At 36.4% G+C, this 15055-nt stretch overlaps 1 protein-coding gene across 4 annotated transcripts in view; it reads right to left on the reverse strand.

Moving 5' to 3' along the window:
• Positions 1-14498, reverse strand: part of OPA1 (OPA1 mitochondrial dynamin like GTPase) — a 52778-nt gene extending 38280 nt beyond the window's left edge. Inside the window, exons 1-7 of one of the 4 annotated variants that reach the window (XM_035335190.1) lie at positions 14326-14498; positions 10729-11047; positions 10313-10409; positions 9057-9164; positions 7790-7843; positions 7082-7149; positions 1447-1557 (exon numbers count right to left, since the gene is read on the reverse strand). In XM_035335190.1, coding sequence (XP_035191081.1) covers positions 1447-1557; positions 7082-7149; positions 7790-7843; positions 9057-9164; positions 10313-10409; positions 10729-11047; positions 14326-14354 — 786 coding nt within the window. In that variant the 5' untranslated portion in view covers positions 14355-14498. The remainder of the gene's footprint in view (positions 1-1446; positions 1558-7081; positions 7150-7789; positions 7844-9056; positions 9165-10312; positions 10410-10728; positions 11048-14325) is intronic. The other 3 variants (XM_035335191.1, XM_035335192.1, XM_035335193.1) reach the window with 3 other exon arrangements.
• Between the last annotated feature and the right edge of the window lie 557 nt (positions 14499-15055).

A 15055-nucleotide genomic window follows, 5' to 3' on the forward strand; every position in this document is an offset into this window, starting at 1 on the left:
ACTTCATGCTACTGTTCTATACTCCAGCGGTCTGAATAAACAGTACACAATCTGTCAGAGTGTCAGAGGCTGAAGGAGTTACCCTTACTAAAAAAAAAAAAAAAAAAAAAAAAAAAGAGGACACGAACAAATAGAGAGCATTTAGACCACTGAAGACATGAAGACATCTTTCCTCTTCTACTAAATACTCATTTGGAAGGGAATGAGTGTGAGGATAAAATAAAAATCCCTCTGACTCTTGTAGGACACCTTCTGAGATAAAAAGTAATCTCAAATAATTGCATTTCCATTGAACTGTTATATGATGTCTAGATTCACAACTGATGATGGAATACATCAGAGTTATGTTAAATCCAGAGATAATATTAGCTAACTAAATTTCAAAAATGAAATTTGAGAAAAAGTTTCATTTTTTTTTTATTAAAGGAAGATTAAATTTAGTATGACCAGTGGTTGCAAATTTAAATAAATTGAAAAAAAATATTGGCAAGAAAGTAAAATACTTAAATTAAAAATGCTAGTATAGTTTCAGAGAACTAATTGATTTAAGTGATTTCCTCTGTTAAAAGACTGCAAGTCATGAAAACTGCAGCTATGCAACTGCTTAAAAGTTTAATTCCCATTTACTGTGTTATTCTTTCTGTGGGAAGTATCTTCAAATATACAGAAGAGTAAGTACTGTATCCAGTGCTCAATTCCAAAGCTGTTCAAAGAAATAAGGAATCAAATATTTTTGGGGGCAATGAAGCAGGCAATAAAGAAACGTGGTTAAGAATCATAGGCTGTAACAGAATAGACTACTAAAAGATCCCAAATTAGGAAGTATTTCCAATTCACCTCAGCTCTGTAACAGTGAATAGTTCATAAATGATGTAAAGTCACTTATGGGTGTTCAACAACCACACTGTATCAATATAAACTAGGTTTTAAGAGGGATGATAGATAAGCAATATGTTTGATGAACACAGAGATTTTAAAAGGAATATTTAGAAACAATTTTGCACAGGCAATTAAAGAGCTGCTGTCACTTTCAGATTTGTAATATTATAAGCAGGAAAAAAATGTTCCCAGACACATATTGCCTACATATAGCTATACTCTCAAAAGATATAGCTATAGTCAGCAAGTGACAGCAGATTAAGTAAACTGGATGTTTATTCACATACTTTCCTTAAATGCACTTTTTAATATATAAACTTTAAGTAACAGTTTTATAAAGGTAGAGAGCATTCAAAGTGATACAAAATATTTGTTCTTCTTTTAACACTCTGCTTGAAAAGCAATTTGGTTATACTGAAAGAGGACTATACACCTGTACCGAAGTTGTCTATAACAATTATTTGGGCCCATAATTTAATTAGAAGTTAGATTTTTCTATCTCATATGCAGGAGGCTGAAGTATTCGATTAGTGTGAACACAGTACATATTGTCCCTTAAGCCATCACCTTTCGCTTCTGCTGGTACGAGCCCGTGTTATATTGGCCAGCGGCTCTGCGTGCTTCCTCTTCGTGCTGCTGGATTTGTTGTTGTAACAGAATGAGTTCACCAAGCAGGCTCTGCCGTGAGTTTATAATAAAAAGGAAAGGAAAAAATTGGGGGTGTAAGGAGAACAAATTTAAACCAAAGGGCATGACAAAGACAGATGAAAAACAGGTATGAATGGGTCAGTTCAAACAAAAGTGAAATATTATTATCAAGATCTCCTGCTAGCTAGCTGGGACTGGATACAACCAGCACAACTACGCACCTTGCAAATCCATGAAGAACAAAATAAAAACATTTAGCTAGATTTTTAAAATATTCAATTTTAAATTAAGCATCTACATCTAAATAAATAAATTAATTAAAATTCAACCAACATTGCTATAAAATATTGACAAAGGTTTCAGGATTTCATCTCAACTACATAATATCAGAATTTCTTAAGTGTCAGCAACTTTTCACAACTTAACCATGCAGGTATTTAAATTGAGTGTTTTGAATACTCCACACAAAGTGGTGCAGAACAGTTAATCGGCTCAACTTTGTCAGTAATGTAAGAGCTCTCATTTTGTTCTTGCTCTCAGCATTGCAGACACTTTACAGAAGGATGACTTCTCCTGCTATATAGCCTTCAATGTAAGAGAAGCAAAACAGTTTCTAAGGCATAAAGAAAAAGCCCTCTCTTCACTTCTGTAACATGCTGCAGTTTAGAATAATGCTATCATAATCCTCCCCAATTACTTCAAAATCCCTGCAACTCAATGCTGATTGCTTAACTATTCGGCATTTCCATGAAGCTTAGATTTCTCTTCTCCCTCCATGCCGAATACTTCTGCAACAGTAAGTTGTTTTTCAAAAAGTCTACATTGGTTCAAAGATACGATACTACCTTCTACTGGGATTTTATACACAATTTATTTCAGAGAATGTAAATAAAAGAAAAAAAGAAATATTCAAATTAAAGTCTTTAAAAGCATTTTATCTTCTAAGAAAACATGCAGTAAAATGAGGTTTCAAAAATATACTAGAGGAGTCAAAACAAATCCTGGAATCCTTTGGTGTAAAGATTTCAAGACATCTACCATCAATTTATACATTAGGTGCACGAAATACACACACAGGCATGTACACATAAGGATAAACAACACAGGAGAGAATGGATAAAAGAAGAGACAATCAAGTGACCAAATGTAAACATTTGTTAAATAGCAATTTGTGTAACATTAGAAAAATCACATTTGTATTTTATTGAACCACTTCCAGATTTAATAAATCTCTTTACTGGAAGATGGGCAAACACATTCGAACTGTGCCAGGAAACTGAATGAAACAAAAGCAACCAACTGTTCAGTTTCACTTTCATACAGCCTCAGAGAGATAGCCACATAGCTATACTTAGTATTAGAATAACAACAATAATATTTTACCATTCCACAAGCAAGATAATTCTCAATGTAACCTGGCATGGTTCCTTTCAACATTATGCTATTGGTCAAGAAAATACCAGGAAAAAAAACACTGAACAAACCTGCCATGAAGGCCTTGTAGCATTTAAATGAGCACTGTAACAGAAGTTGTTTGAAGTCACCAAGTGTAACTATTTGATATGAAATTACTTTCCAGGAGGTCAGGTACATCTGACTGTTACTCCGTAGCAAAATATGAAAAACCTTTTTTCAAGTGAAGTCACCCCACTTAGAGAATTCAAGTAAAAAGGGCCAGATTGCTACTCAATAACACTTCTTTGTATTTATCAGCCAATAACATTATTACCTTTGTTTTCTATTTCTTGCTACATAAGTTACAAACAAAAAACAAAATCAACCAAACAACAACAACAAAACAAGAAGAGGCTCGAACAGCACACAACAACACACACAATGCCTAGCCTGGTATGAACGGGGATATAAATAAAAATTTGTACATCTCCCTGTCACTGTTCCCCCCCATCCCTCAACTCTCTAAATCAGTCATTCCTATATAAAACTAATTATTTTCTAAAATAAGAATTTCATCTGGAAAATCAATTAATGGGATTTAAACTAACAAATTGTTTACAAGCATTATTAATCATCGTATCAAAGAAAGTAGAACAACAATAGTTGACAAACTTGGTGGCACAAACCCTGGAAAGTCATCCTAAGAATCTGGGTGCACAATAAATAAAATAACCCAAAACAAGTGCTGATACTGTAACCGTATTATTTTTTAAATCAAAACACATTAGTTTATATTAAGAGTTAAATATGCTGTACGTCAGTTGGATATTACTATCTTTTAATTTAAAAATTCCTCACAACTGAATTATGCGTGCCCCATTTTCAAGAGCAACCAGAGCCCATGCCTTGTTACATTGGAAATACAACTGGGCAATGAATACAGAAGAGAAAGTTATGTAAGCTTTGTCACATAATTTACAAAGAAAACAACAACAAAAAAAAAGAGAGAAAGCTAAAAAAAGATTAAAATAATCCTACTCCGAGATACAACCTGTCAGCTATACAAAGAGTACCTGAAAATGGTCCTGGAACTACATGAGCAGGAATTTACTAACATACGGACATCACTTTTCCTGTCCACCATATGTGCGTTCTGGAAAGCTTTCTATACAAGGGAAAGAAAGTACTGCCTGATGTCTGCAACTTTGTCCATAGTAATATTACTGCCCATACTTGGTAAGTACGAAGTTATTTCTTACTACTTCTCAAGAGCTACAGATATTAACTTAGGTTGTTTTTTTTTTTTTTTTTTTTTTTTCTTCCCCTACAAGCTGTATCAGCATGTAGTTTTATTTTGATGTTTTTTTTTGGATAGGAAGGAGGTTTATATGAATCACAAAGATTCCGTAATTTCCTTTATTTTTATGCTCACTTGGACATCAGCCAGCCAAGTTCCAGAGAAATAATTAGTGGACAATTTGTCCTTATGGATATATTAGTCATCAACAACAACATAAAAAGAAAACGTACGGAATAAGCATTCCAGAAGTTAGGTCACAAAGAGGGCATAATCATACTATATCACAGAACTGGAATGAATTCATGGTACAACATTATTTTCATCTGAACTGCCACATGATGGGTGGAACTGATATCCAAGTCAAGTGACACTCCTTTCCAAAACTTCTTTCTCATGAAGAATTCCTGTGCTGCTGCTTCCACTTACTGAAGGTGACCCTCTACTGGCTAGGCAAGGCACTTTAGTCGTTGCCAAATCCTTCACAGTGAACCAGGTTCTTAAGGCATGAGATTGTATCAAAGTGACAAAGGCTGGGAAAGGACTTGGTGGTTGGTTTTGAATATACATTGAATTATTTATTTACCTAGCTTCTAAGCCCCAAATCAAAAATTGAGTTGAATTTTGTTTATAGCCCAGATTATAAAGAAATTGGAGCTTTGTATATAAAAAAACTTTGGAGCTTGCTTGACTTAATAGGAAGCTGAAACTCTTAATTTTTTTTTTTTTTTTTTTTTTTTTTCTGGGAAGTTAGAGAAGTACTGCAAAATAATTTTCTAAGAAGGCAATACTGCCATTTCAGTGAAAGTCTGAACTATTCCCATAGTACAAAACACATACAACACAATAAAGTGTTTTACTACACTGGAGCTTTGTACAGCTATCTTCTTTCTCTGAAAGCAAAATTTCTTATTGAATCCACATGGAAGCAGACTTAAATTCCATTTATTTAAATTACTAATCTGAGCGCTCCAGTAATTTTAATTTTGTTTTCATTCCAAAGAGTTGTACTTCTTGTATCAAATGAAAAGTTACCAACTAAATCACACATTAGCTGGAAAAGTAGTTTGTTCTGGACAAATTTCACTGCTCTTACGCTCTCTTTCATTCTACAGAAAGTTTTTATAGCCCTGTCTGCAAACAATGCCCAGTAACAATTCTACAACAATTCTACAGAACAAAATCCCTTCAAATAACAAATCCCTGGATATTTGCCATTACTGATCTTTTCCTAATGAAACATTGAAAAACAGCTCATCAGCTGATCGTAAGACATACTTAATAACATAGCATTGTATGCATCTGTCCAATAACAATTTTTAAACTAGTATTGATTGGCAGTGAAAAAAGCATTGTAAGAAAAAAGGCCATCTTACTCATTGTCTAGAAAATAATATTGCTTGCCAATAAACCAAGCGACTGTGGTATGTTAGCTATTCGTATCTGTCTTGTTTGAAATATTATGACCAAAAATGATCATACTAATTAACAAAGCAACATCTTCTAAGTGGAATTTGTCATATATAATTGGAATTACAAAAATTATTATGGCAGACTAAATTTTAAAACTCAGGCTGGTTTAATAACGGGCTGATATTTTCTCTACTGCAACTACATTTTTTCCTGGCAACATTAAAATGCAGTGGTCGCTGCATGTGGAAAAAATGGAATAATAAGCATTAGTGATAATACTAGCACTCAGTAAAAATCTCAGTTAATTTACTTACTGATGACAATAAATTAAGATGACCATTTCTTCACAAATCCATAGTTAAGGGATGTTTTTTGTTTTGTTTTAAACAGTGAAACCTGTGCTAAGCAATCATTCAAGAGAAAATAATTTTCTATATATAGACAGCTTACTGACAAGGGGGAAATAAAACCTACATTAATTTCTTATGCAGAAATCTATCAATGTTGCCAAGGGGAAAAAATGTGAGCTTTGTACAGGTTTCATTGTATTTCATACTGCCATGCAGAATGAATGTAGAATGTATACATGCCTGCATATACAGAAATGTCTTTCCTGTAAAACTCTGTTTCCAGTTCAGCAAACATTTTTTCAGTTGCAAAAATAAATATTTAATAATTTACAAATTCCCTGATATGTACCATTTTCATTCTATTTTTTTTATAAAAAACAATATACAGAGGAAAAATGAAAAGCCTTTAGAGAATGAGCAACATTATCATCAAGGATTTAAATGGAAATAACATCTACTATGCATTAAAGCAAAAGATTAAATTTTACCTTCTTTACTTCAATGAAAAAATGTTAACACTTTTAGTTATTTAAATACAGTAGCATTTTCTTTCCATGAAAATACAGTAATATTTTTTTTCAGGAAATCTTAACAAAAATGTGATTATACACTTTTAAAATAAATAATAATAAAAAAAGACTTCTTTCACAAACAGAAATTCTTTATTACAGCAGAGATCCTTCAATAAGAATCACAACTGTGAACATGGCAACAGAAATGAAGTTGCAAGCAGAAAAAAATGAAAATAAATGAATATATAGAAGCCTATAGCAACTTCAGTAATAAGCTATCAGTTCAAATGCTACTGAGAGCGTGTCCTTAGAAATTCCAAATGCATACAAAATACCTAAAATGACCTTCTTAGAAACCAAGTTTCTGAATAATTTAATACCTGAAGATTTTTATGACTGCCTAGAATTTTTCTTACATGAAAATGTGTTTAGCACTGTACTCTTTATACATTAAAAGCACTAATGCATTCTCTTCAAAGATAAATTCTATTAAGCAGCTTCAAATAAGTATCTACAACTAGCGGTTAAAGCACTTAAAAAAACCCGACCTGTTATTAAGAAATTCAGATTTGCTTGAGAGTAATTACCTTCTTGTACTGTTTGTCATTGTCATATCCCTGGTCTGTAGCTCTGAATGCTGTTTCTCCAGGAGAACCTAGGACACAATCAGAGAAATTCATTACAACATGCAAAACACTTCAAAAATTTAAAACTACACCTAATCAATGTAAAATAAACCTACATATTATTATTACCCTATGTATTATTAAATCAATAATCTTACTATCGACCCAAAAAGATTCACCACAAATAACTGAAAACAAAACTCAGTTTAAAACTCATTTGAAAATTTTATATCAAATCTAATTTGTGACTCAAAGCAGTTATTATCAAAAGGGAACTGGCAGCGTCAGCTAGACTATTTAATCTCTAAAAGCTTTTTTTATATATATATATTTACTTATTGCTGATACACAGGAGGATAATACAAATTCAACTGTATCATTGTAATGATATATATATATAAATACACACACACATATTATTTTCTACTCTAATGACTTGTTTGCAAAATAAGCTTCCTAGAAAAAGCATCTGCTAAGGACTATGATAGAGAAGCATCAACTCACAGGGGCAGAACTATGAATTTTTTATAGTAGTTGAAAAGTATTTGTAACTCAAAATTAATTGAATAGTTGTGTTTACACTGATACTCACTCCTCTTAGTACAGTAGTGTTTTAAGAGTTTGCTTTAAAGAGGCAGGTTAGGGGCAGTAAAAAGGGCTTTTACACACCTAACAACAGAAGTAGATCAGAAGCTCCTATGACTTCACTAACCAATTTGTAACCTGTGAAAAATCAGCAGAAGAGGGGAAATAAAAATTATAAATGCAAAACAAAATGCAAAATAAAGATGAGGGATCTTTGTCTCATTTGGAGGACCACAAAGCCATAAATGGCAACTATGCCCAGGTGAGTATGCTAACAAATTCCATTATAGTAGGTGATACCTCACAGAACCAGTCAATAACACACCACAGTTTTAAACAGGCAAAATAAATAGGAGATTGTCATCTACTTGTCAGTCTGTTGATCTTGATCCCTGCTGAGTTTGTAATGAGATGAATTAACTATTTCCACCATTAACAGTATTTTAATAAAATAAAAACATGCTTCTTAGGTACACTGATATGCAAATATTCTCAAAAACACAAAAAGCAATGACTACGATACTCCAGAGATATAATCTTTCATAACTATGAACTTATATTATTTGGTAATTGTTAAGATATACATCAGAATCTTTCATTCTCTTACAAGAAAGACTGGGTGAAGTTTTGAGCTGTGCTACAGAGCAAGTCAGATAACGATGATGAAATCAATCATTTTTATATTTAAAGTCCATTGGTCAGAAATGTCCTATTTAAAATTTGAAAACCTCTAAGTGTACTAGTACCTGGACACAGTAGATTGACAAACCATGCCCCTATTTTGTGAAGGACTTAGAACTCCCACATACTCTATTGAAATGCAACCCCTATCTAATCTGAACCTCCTAGCAAGTCTTTCTGCCTGGACTCAGCTCCAGAAGATATCATTCAACTCGAAGACAATCTGGGTTACAAACTTATCTCACATGCCTGCAACATTAAGCACCATCACTCTCTTAATTATCCAACTCTGTCCTCCTGTAACAGCTATAGCATAGTACTGTTACTGCTGTCCACTGCCACTCACAGCTTCTGCAAGTTCCAGCAGGACACATCCAGCTTCTATGACTTACGGAAACAACTGGCTTTCGATGTTTGTTTTGAAGTGTAAAAGAATTCTATTTTTCTATTTACAGTCACATTTTGGTTCTCAGCACTTGCTTACAGAATTCTTGCCTTTAAAAATACATTACACTTACCTGTGTTCATACCACTTTGAGATGAGATATTCAATGAAAGGCATGCATTTTGAGGATCCACCTTCTTTTAGCATCAAAGGACATAGCTGTAATCTCATCTGGTAATATCTTATGTTCTCAAAATTAAAACTAAGCTGAAAAATTATTCTCACCAGGAGAAAAAAATCCTTTCAGTGAAGCGAAGCTCTCTCCAATCTTGTCAAAGTCAGGCAGAAGTTTGGCAAGGTCATCAGCATCAGGAAGGGCTTTGATAATTTTTTCTAGGAAGACAATACAAAAGCTAGTGAGCAGTTTTTCTCTTCTACTATTGTTGTGAATGGGAACAGCTTAGGCTATAAAACCTTGTAACTGTTCCAAGGCATACGTTTCTCTTTTAAACTTTTTAAAAATGAAATAAATAATTAAAAGTTGCTTTCCATGTGCACCTCCCCCCATCAGTGTTGGGAAAGAATATCAGATCTGAAAAACCAACTGCTTTCGTAGACTTTGAACTTTCTGATAACTTGGTTGCCTTATGTACTTTAAAATTCTGTACAACTTATTCTTGCATTTCACCACATTTCATGCCTCACATACTTCAGAGATGTTTTTTAAATTACAGGACAGCATAACTATGCTGTATGTTTTAAGAAAAACTTATTTTTCAATTTAATAAATAACCCAATTCTGCAATTGTTTCAAAAAAACCACCAACATTAGAGTATTACAAAAACATACTGCTCACTAGCAGTCACAGAAAGAAAACACTTGTCTCACTTTTTCAGTCCCAACATTCAAGACTACCTATGCAATGCTCAAACACGTAGTTGAAACATTCACAAACATTTTTAAAAGAACACTAACTATTCTCATATATGAGATATCTCACTGATTGTTTTTTAGACTTCTGAGAATATGCAAAAAATCTAATGTAACTAGAAGGTTCAGGAAAACAAAATCTATATTTTTCTTTTACTCTGCATCTTCAAGATAATTCTGCAGATATTTCTATAAATTCCCATGTTTTCAATTAGTTGTTTAATTATACCTCCCTTCTACCTGTCTAATTATATTTTTGTTACTCATTCATATAGAGAGAACCTCGTGCATAATACTGCCAAAACCTGTCCCCTTGGTCATGCTGGAAGTCTGCTTTGAATAATGGGAGTACATGACAAAAAAAAAGGACCAAGAATGTTCTCAAATGAAAAGATAAATTATGGAACTTCAATGCTAAATAATGCCTAATTTCTTCGGACAAACACAATAATACAGGTAGCTTGGTAAGACATACCCCAAACTCTTTAACAATACAAGCTCACCCAATTTACAGCTATAATACTACTACTACATTGGAGCATGGCACTAAGAACCACACCCTCGTGTTTAAGTTGTGCATGTGCTACTGTAACTTTTTAGCTTGTGATACCGAAGTCAATATGCTCGTCAAGCTCCCAGATGAAGTCAGGAACAATCCACTTATAATCATCAAGATCAGGCATCATGTCCTTCCACTGATCATATGTCTAATACAAAAAGGAAAAAAAATACAGTAGAAATAGAAGAAATGCACGTAGAAAAGCTTATGAGCCATCTATTGAAAAGTAGTACCTACATATAAAGCATACTAACCCACCATCTTTTAGATATGTATAATATTATTCAGGTCTTTTGAAATCTATTCTAGTTCTCTCAACAATCTGTTTTTCAATTTCACTCATCTTTCTTTTCATTAGTTAACAGAACAATGATATTCTGTATTTTTGTGGATTACCAAGAATTAGTGTTCTGAAACCTGTAACAACAAAAATAAATCTGCATAGAATATCCTCCAAAGATAAATACCTTTTTAGCTGTGTAACCACCACCTACAGCAGATCCTAATATAATGTAGCGAATTCTGAGAAGCCTTGATGCTAGTCTAGCTAGCCAAAAGTTCCTGTAGGACTGGTATCCATACTTTACATTTAAAAGTTTTGTTTTGCGAAAGGGAAGACGATTAAGAGAAGAGAACTGCTGAATGGATATCCTTAATGGAGGTCTTTGAAATTTTGAACTTGGATAGTAGGGATGATGTATACTTCGGGAAACAAGATGCAAATTTTGAAGTGGTGATTTTCTTTTTATTCCATAGTTGCTCTTGGCTAGACTCCGGCAGATGACACTAAAAGAAAGAAAGAAAAACTCTCAGTAACACGTATCTTCAACATACCATTAACTCAATAACCTCTTTAGAAGCAATTCACATTACATTGTAGCTGGTTACAGATAAATTAGAGCATCATTCTGAATGTCCAGCAATCATTGCTATGCTACCAGGAAAAAAAAAACAATCTGTAAATGGTGTTAAAGGGTATAGCATTTCCAGTGATTACAGAAAGAATACCTTTAATCCCATTTATGAAGTCTGTTCTTGTGTGAATTTGATTTCCACACTGGATCAAGGCAAATCATATCAATGGTAATAAAACACAGTTTGGAAACCAGTATGTAACAGTCCACAGATGACTATGATCAACTTGGATCATAAAGGAAAACTTGATAGTTTGGCCTATCTTGTTACTGAAAACTAACATTTTTCAGACTTCAAAAAACAGTATGCAGACAAAAACATCCTTTGCAAAATACACGTTACTTTTCTGGCAAAGTTGATCCTCCTGTGGAGTTGAAGGATGCACTTAATGAAATCTTTCAGTTTCTTTAATTTTCGGTGGTTCTAGGCTTACAGCATTATTGTTTTGTCTTGGGTCACACACAGACAAGATTACTTCTGGACACACTTGCACAATGTTTGTTGAAGACTTTAGTAAAATAATTCAGATTTAAACACTGGGAAATTTCAGTGTGAACAATTTGATTCTGAAAACAGAACTCAGCAATTCATGTGTTAAAACACGGAACCTTATCAACCCTTCCAATATTGAACTTCACACACAGGTTGGAATAAAGCTCCTGGTACACCTTCACTTATGCTATCTGCATGCTTTAGCATTTTGAGGTAGTTTTGCTAGCTTATGGAAAATACAACAGAACAGTTAATATTAAACCATTTACTGAATGCAAAATATGAGTGAAGTTGCAGTTCTTGAAATTAATGCTTGTTCCTTGAAGCTTTTTTCAGGGTTTGTTGTATTCTCCAGTGTATTTACTTATGAAGAGGACAAATGAAAAAGTAGAAAGTGCTTCAAACCATTAAGAAGAATTATTCATCCCATAATCCTTTAATATTAAGGGGTTTTAAAGAGAATATATAAGTGAATCCTAGGAAATTGAAAAAAAGCTCCACAATAAATAGTCCTTTCCCCAAGTTTTTCTGTGTACTACAGATGTCATTCTTTCACAGGCATATTATTTACCTCCAAACAAGTAGAAGACTTCATTATAAAAGCACTTTTGACATAGAGATTGAGCATTTGGAAGAAAAAAAATAATCAGTGATGTTTACTTCTCTTTTTAAAAAAAATGCAGATGGCATATGTTTAAAAATTTTCTTTGGTGTAATGGCAACCTTAAAAAAAAAAAAAGGAACTCCACCAACTGTTGCGGAAGTCCTCTCCCATAGAAGTCAATATAATTCTGAAATTTACCCTCTTGCTGCTATAGTTCTGAAGACTATCTATGCTCTTGCAGCAACAAACTCATCATCTAGCAAAAGCATAATAAGCGGGAACAGAATAACCCCTCAAGCAATATCAAGCATCTCCTCTTTGACATGGAATTACAAAAGCATCAGAAATAAGCCACAGATAGTACCAATACAAATAGTGGACACTCAGAAATAAAAAAGTGAAAATGCCTCCACGCTAAAAATATGTTAATTCCTGATTTTGGAGACAGTTTTAATCAGGGTGTGGTAAGCCATGATGAAGCAATCAAACTGTGCAGTTGTTTCCTTTGTTGTGTTGTCACTACCATTACGTAGGTATTTAAATTTTTCAGTTCATACTATTGCAGCCACTTCTTGCTGTCAGCCTTCACCCTGATTAAAGGTACTTTAATGGTACAAAACTTCCTTCTCTGTGATTGTTCTTTTAAAATATACTGTCTTGTATTGCATTCGTTCTGTACTGATTAAACTGAATGAAAAATTGTGTTCTATGAGAAATTGTTATGGCAAGAACTTGATCAACAACTGCCTTTTGAGGGCTATCTCATGTAAAGACCTGTCTGCTTCCCTTCTACATATAAAATCTTACATTAAAAACAAACAAACAACTCCACTGTTATTCCAGAAGTTCTATTTACTCTTTTCTCTTCCTGCTGCTAAAAACTATAGATGAAAGCTGACAAAAAGTCAACTGAAATCAACTTCACCGAAAGTGTGGTGATACTGAAATGAAAGCCAAATCGACAGTACTAAATTAAGTGTTCCATGACTACCAAATGTAAAGCCTCTGGAAAACTGCGTTTAACAACAAACAAACCAAAAATTAGCCTTCCAGTCACAAGCAGCTCTGCCATTAGAGCCTGCCTGAAAGCAGGCCTGCGACCTGACTACGTTAGCATCACACAGATTATAGATAGATTGTAAGAAAGGAAAAAAAATAGTGGACTGTTACGAAGATATCCAAGCATTCTAATACAGTAGGATATCCAAGCATACCTAACATCTTAGGCATATTCTTCCAGTTTAGGAGTTCAAAAAAATCCCCCCTCAGCTGGGACAAACTTTCCATAAAGACATGCTATACTTTCATTAACTATAACCGTGAAAGAATCTTTCATAGAATCATAAAGGTTGGAAGAGACCTCCAAGATCATCTGGTCCAACCATAGCTCTGCTACCAATGTCACCCACCAAACCATGTCCCTAAGCACCATGTCCAACCCTTCCTTGAACACCCCCAGGGACGGTGACGCCACCACCTCCCTGGGCAACCCGTCCCAACGCCTGACTGCTCTTTCTGAGAAGAAATGTCTCATTTCCAACCTGAACCCCCCCCGGCGCAGCTTGAGGCTATTTCCTCTAGTCCCATTACTAGTTATCTGTGTGAAGAGGCCAACCCCCAGCTCCCCACCAGTTCCTTTCAAGTAGTTGAAGAGAGCAACGAGGTCTCCCCTGAGCCTCCTCTTCCCCAGACTACACACCCCCAGCTCCCTCAGCCGCTGAAATGTACCCCAACAAAAACCACGGGGCTGTTTTCCACCGCTTAGCACTGCCACAACATCTGCAGAGGAAGGCCGAGGGCTTCCAGCCGCCCTGTGACATCGCTCCTGCGGTGACACCCCGAAGGGAAGACACCCCTAAGAGGGACGACACCCCGGGCCCCATTCCCTCCCCGGGCACAGCGGCACTCGGCGGCCCTCTGGCCTCCCCCCACCCCCGTTCCCGGCCCGTGCCGCTGAAGGCCGCGGGGCACGATCGCGGAGCGGGGCAGGGGGGCGAGGCTCCGCCGTGTCCAAAGGGAGGCGGCGGCGGCCGCCTTGCTCCGTGCCGCTCACCAAGCCGCCGCCGCCCGCGTCCGCCACATCCTGAGGGCCGGGAGGTGCCGGCAGGAGGCCGAGGAGGAGGAGGCCGAGGAGGAGGAGGCCGGGCGGCCGCCGCTTCGCCTGGCGCCCCCGGGGCAGCCGCGGCCAAGGGCAGGTGGAGCCGCCGCCGGCCTGCCAGGGCTGCCGCCGCTTCCGGCCCCACGGCCCGCTGCGGAGCGCCCGGCCAGAAACGGCGCCTGCCTGAACGAAGGTTCCGGGGGGATGAGGAGGAGGAGGAGGAAGCAGGGGGACTGGCCGGTCTGTCCCTCTGCCCACGGGCAGGAGCTCCCGCAGTCAGGCCGTGTCTGAGGGGTGCGTGCCCAGGCTGCCCGTGCAGACCTCCAGGCTTTGCCCTTTGCCCAGTTTGAGCCCTTCTTGCAGCAAGTTATCTTGGACACGAGGAACGTTATTGTCAAGTTGCGCCAGGGGAGGTTCAGGTTGGAAACGAGGAGACATTTCTTCTCAGAAAGAGCAGTCAGGCGTTGGGACGGGTTGCCCAGGGAGGTCGTAGAGTCACCGTCCCTGGGGGTGTTCAAGGAAAGGTTGGGCATGGTGCTTGGGGACACGGTTCAGTGGTGATGGTGCTGTGAGGTTGGACCAGATGATCTTGGAGGTCTTTTCCAACCCTCATGATTCCATGATTCTTCTCATATGCAGCTAGGGCATACGTGTTTGAAAGCTCATTGTGACTTCTCAAAGTCTT

Source organism: Oxyura jamaicensis, chromosome 9, assembly GCF_011077185.1.
Source record: "Oxyura jamaicensis isolate SHBP4307 breed ruddy duck chromosome 9, BPBGC_Ojam_1.0, whole genome shotgun sequence".
In the NCBI taxonomy this organism is placed as follows: domain Eukaryota; kingdom Metazoa; phylum Chordata; class Aves; order Anseriformes; family Anatidae; genus Oxyura; species Oxyura jamaicensis.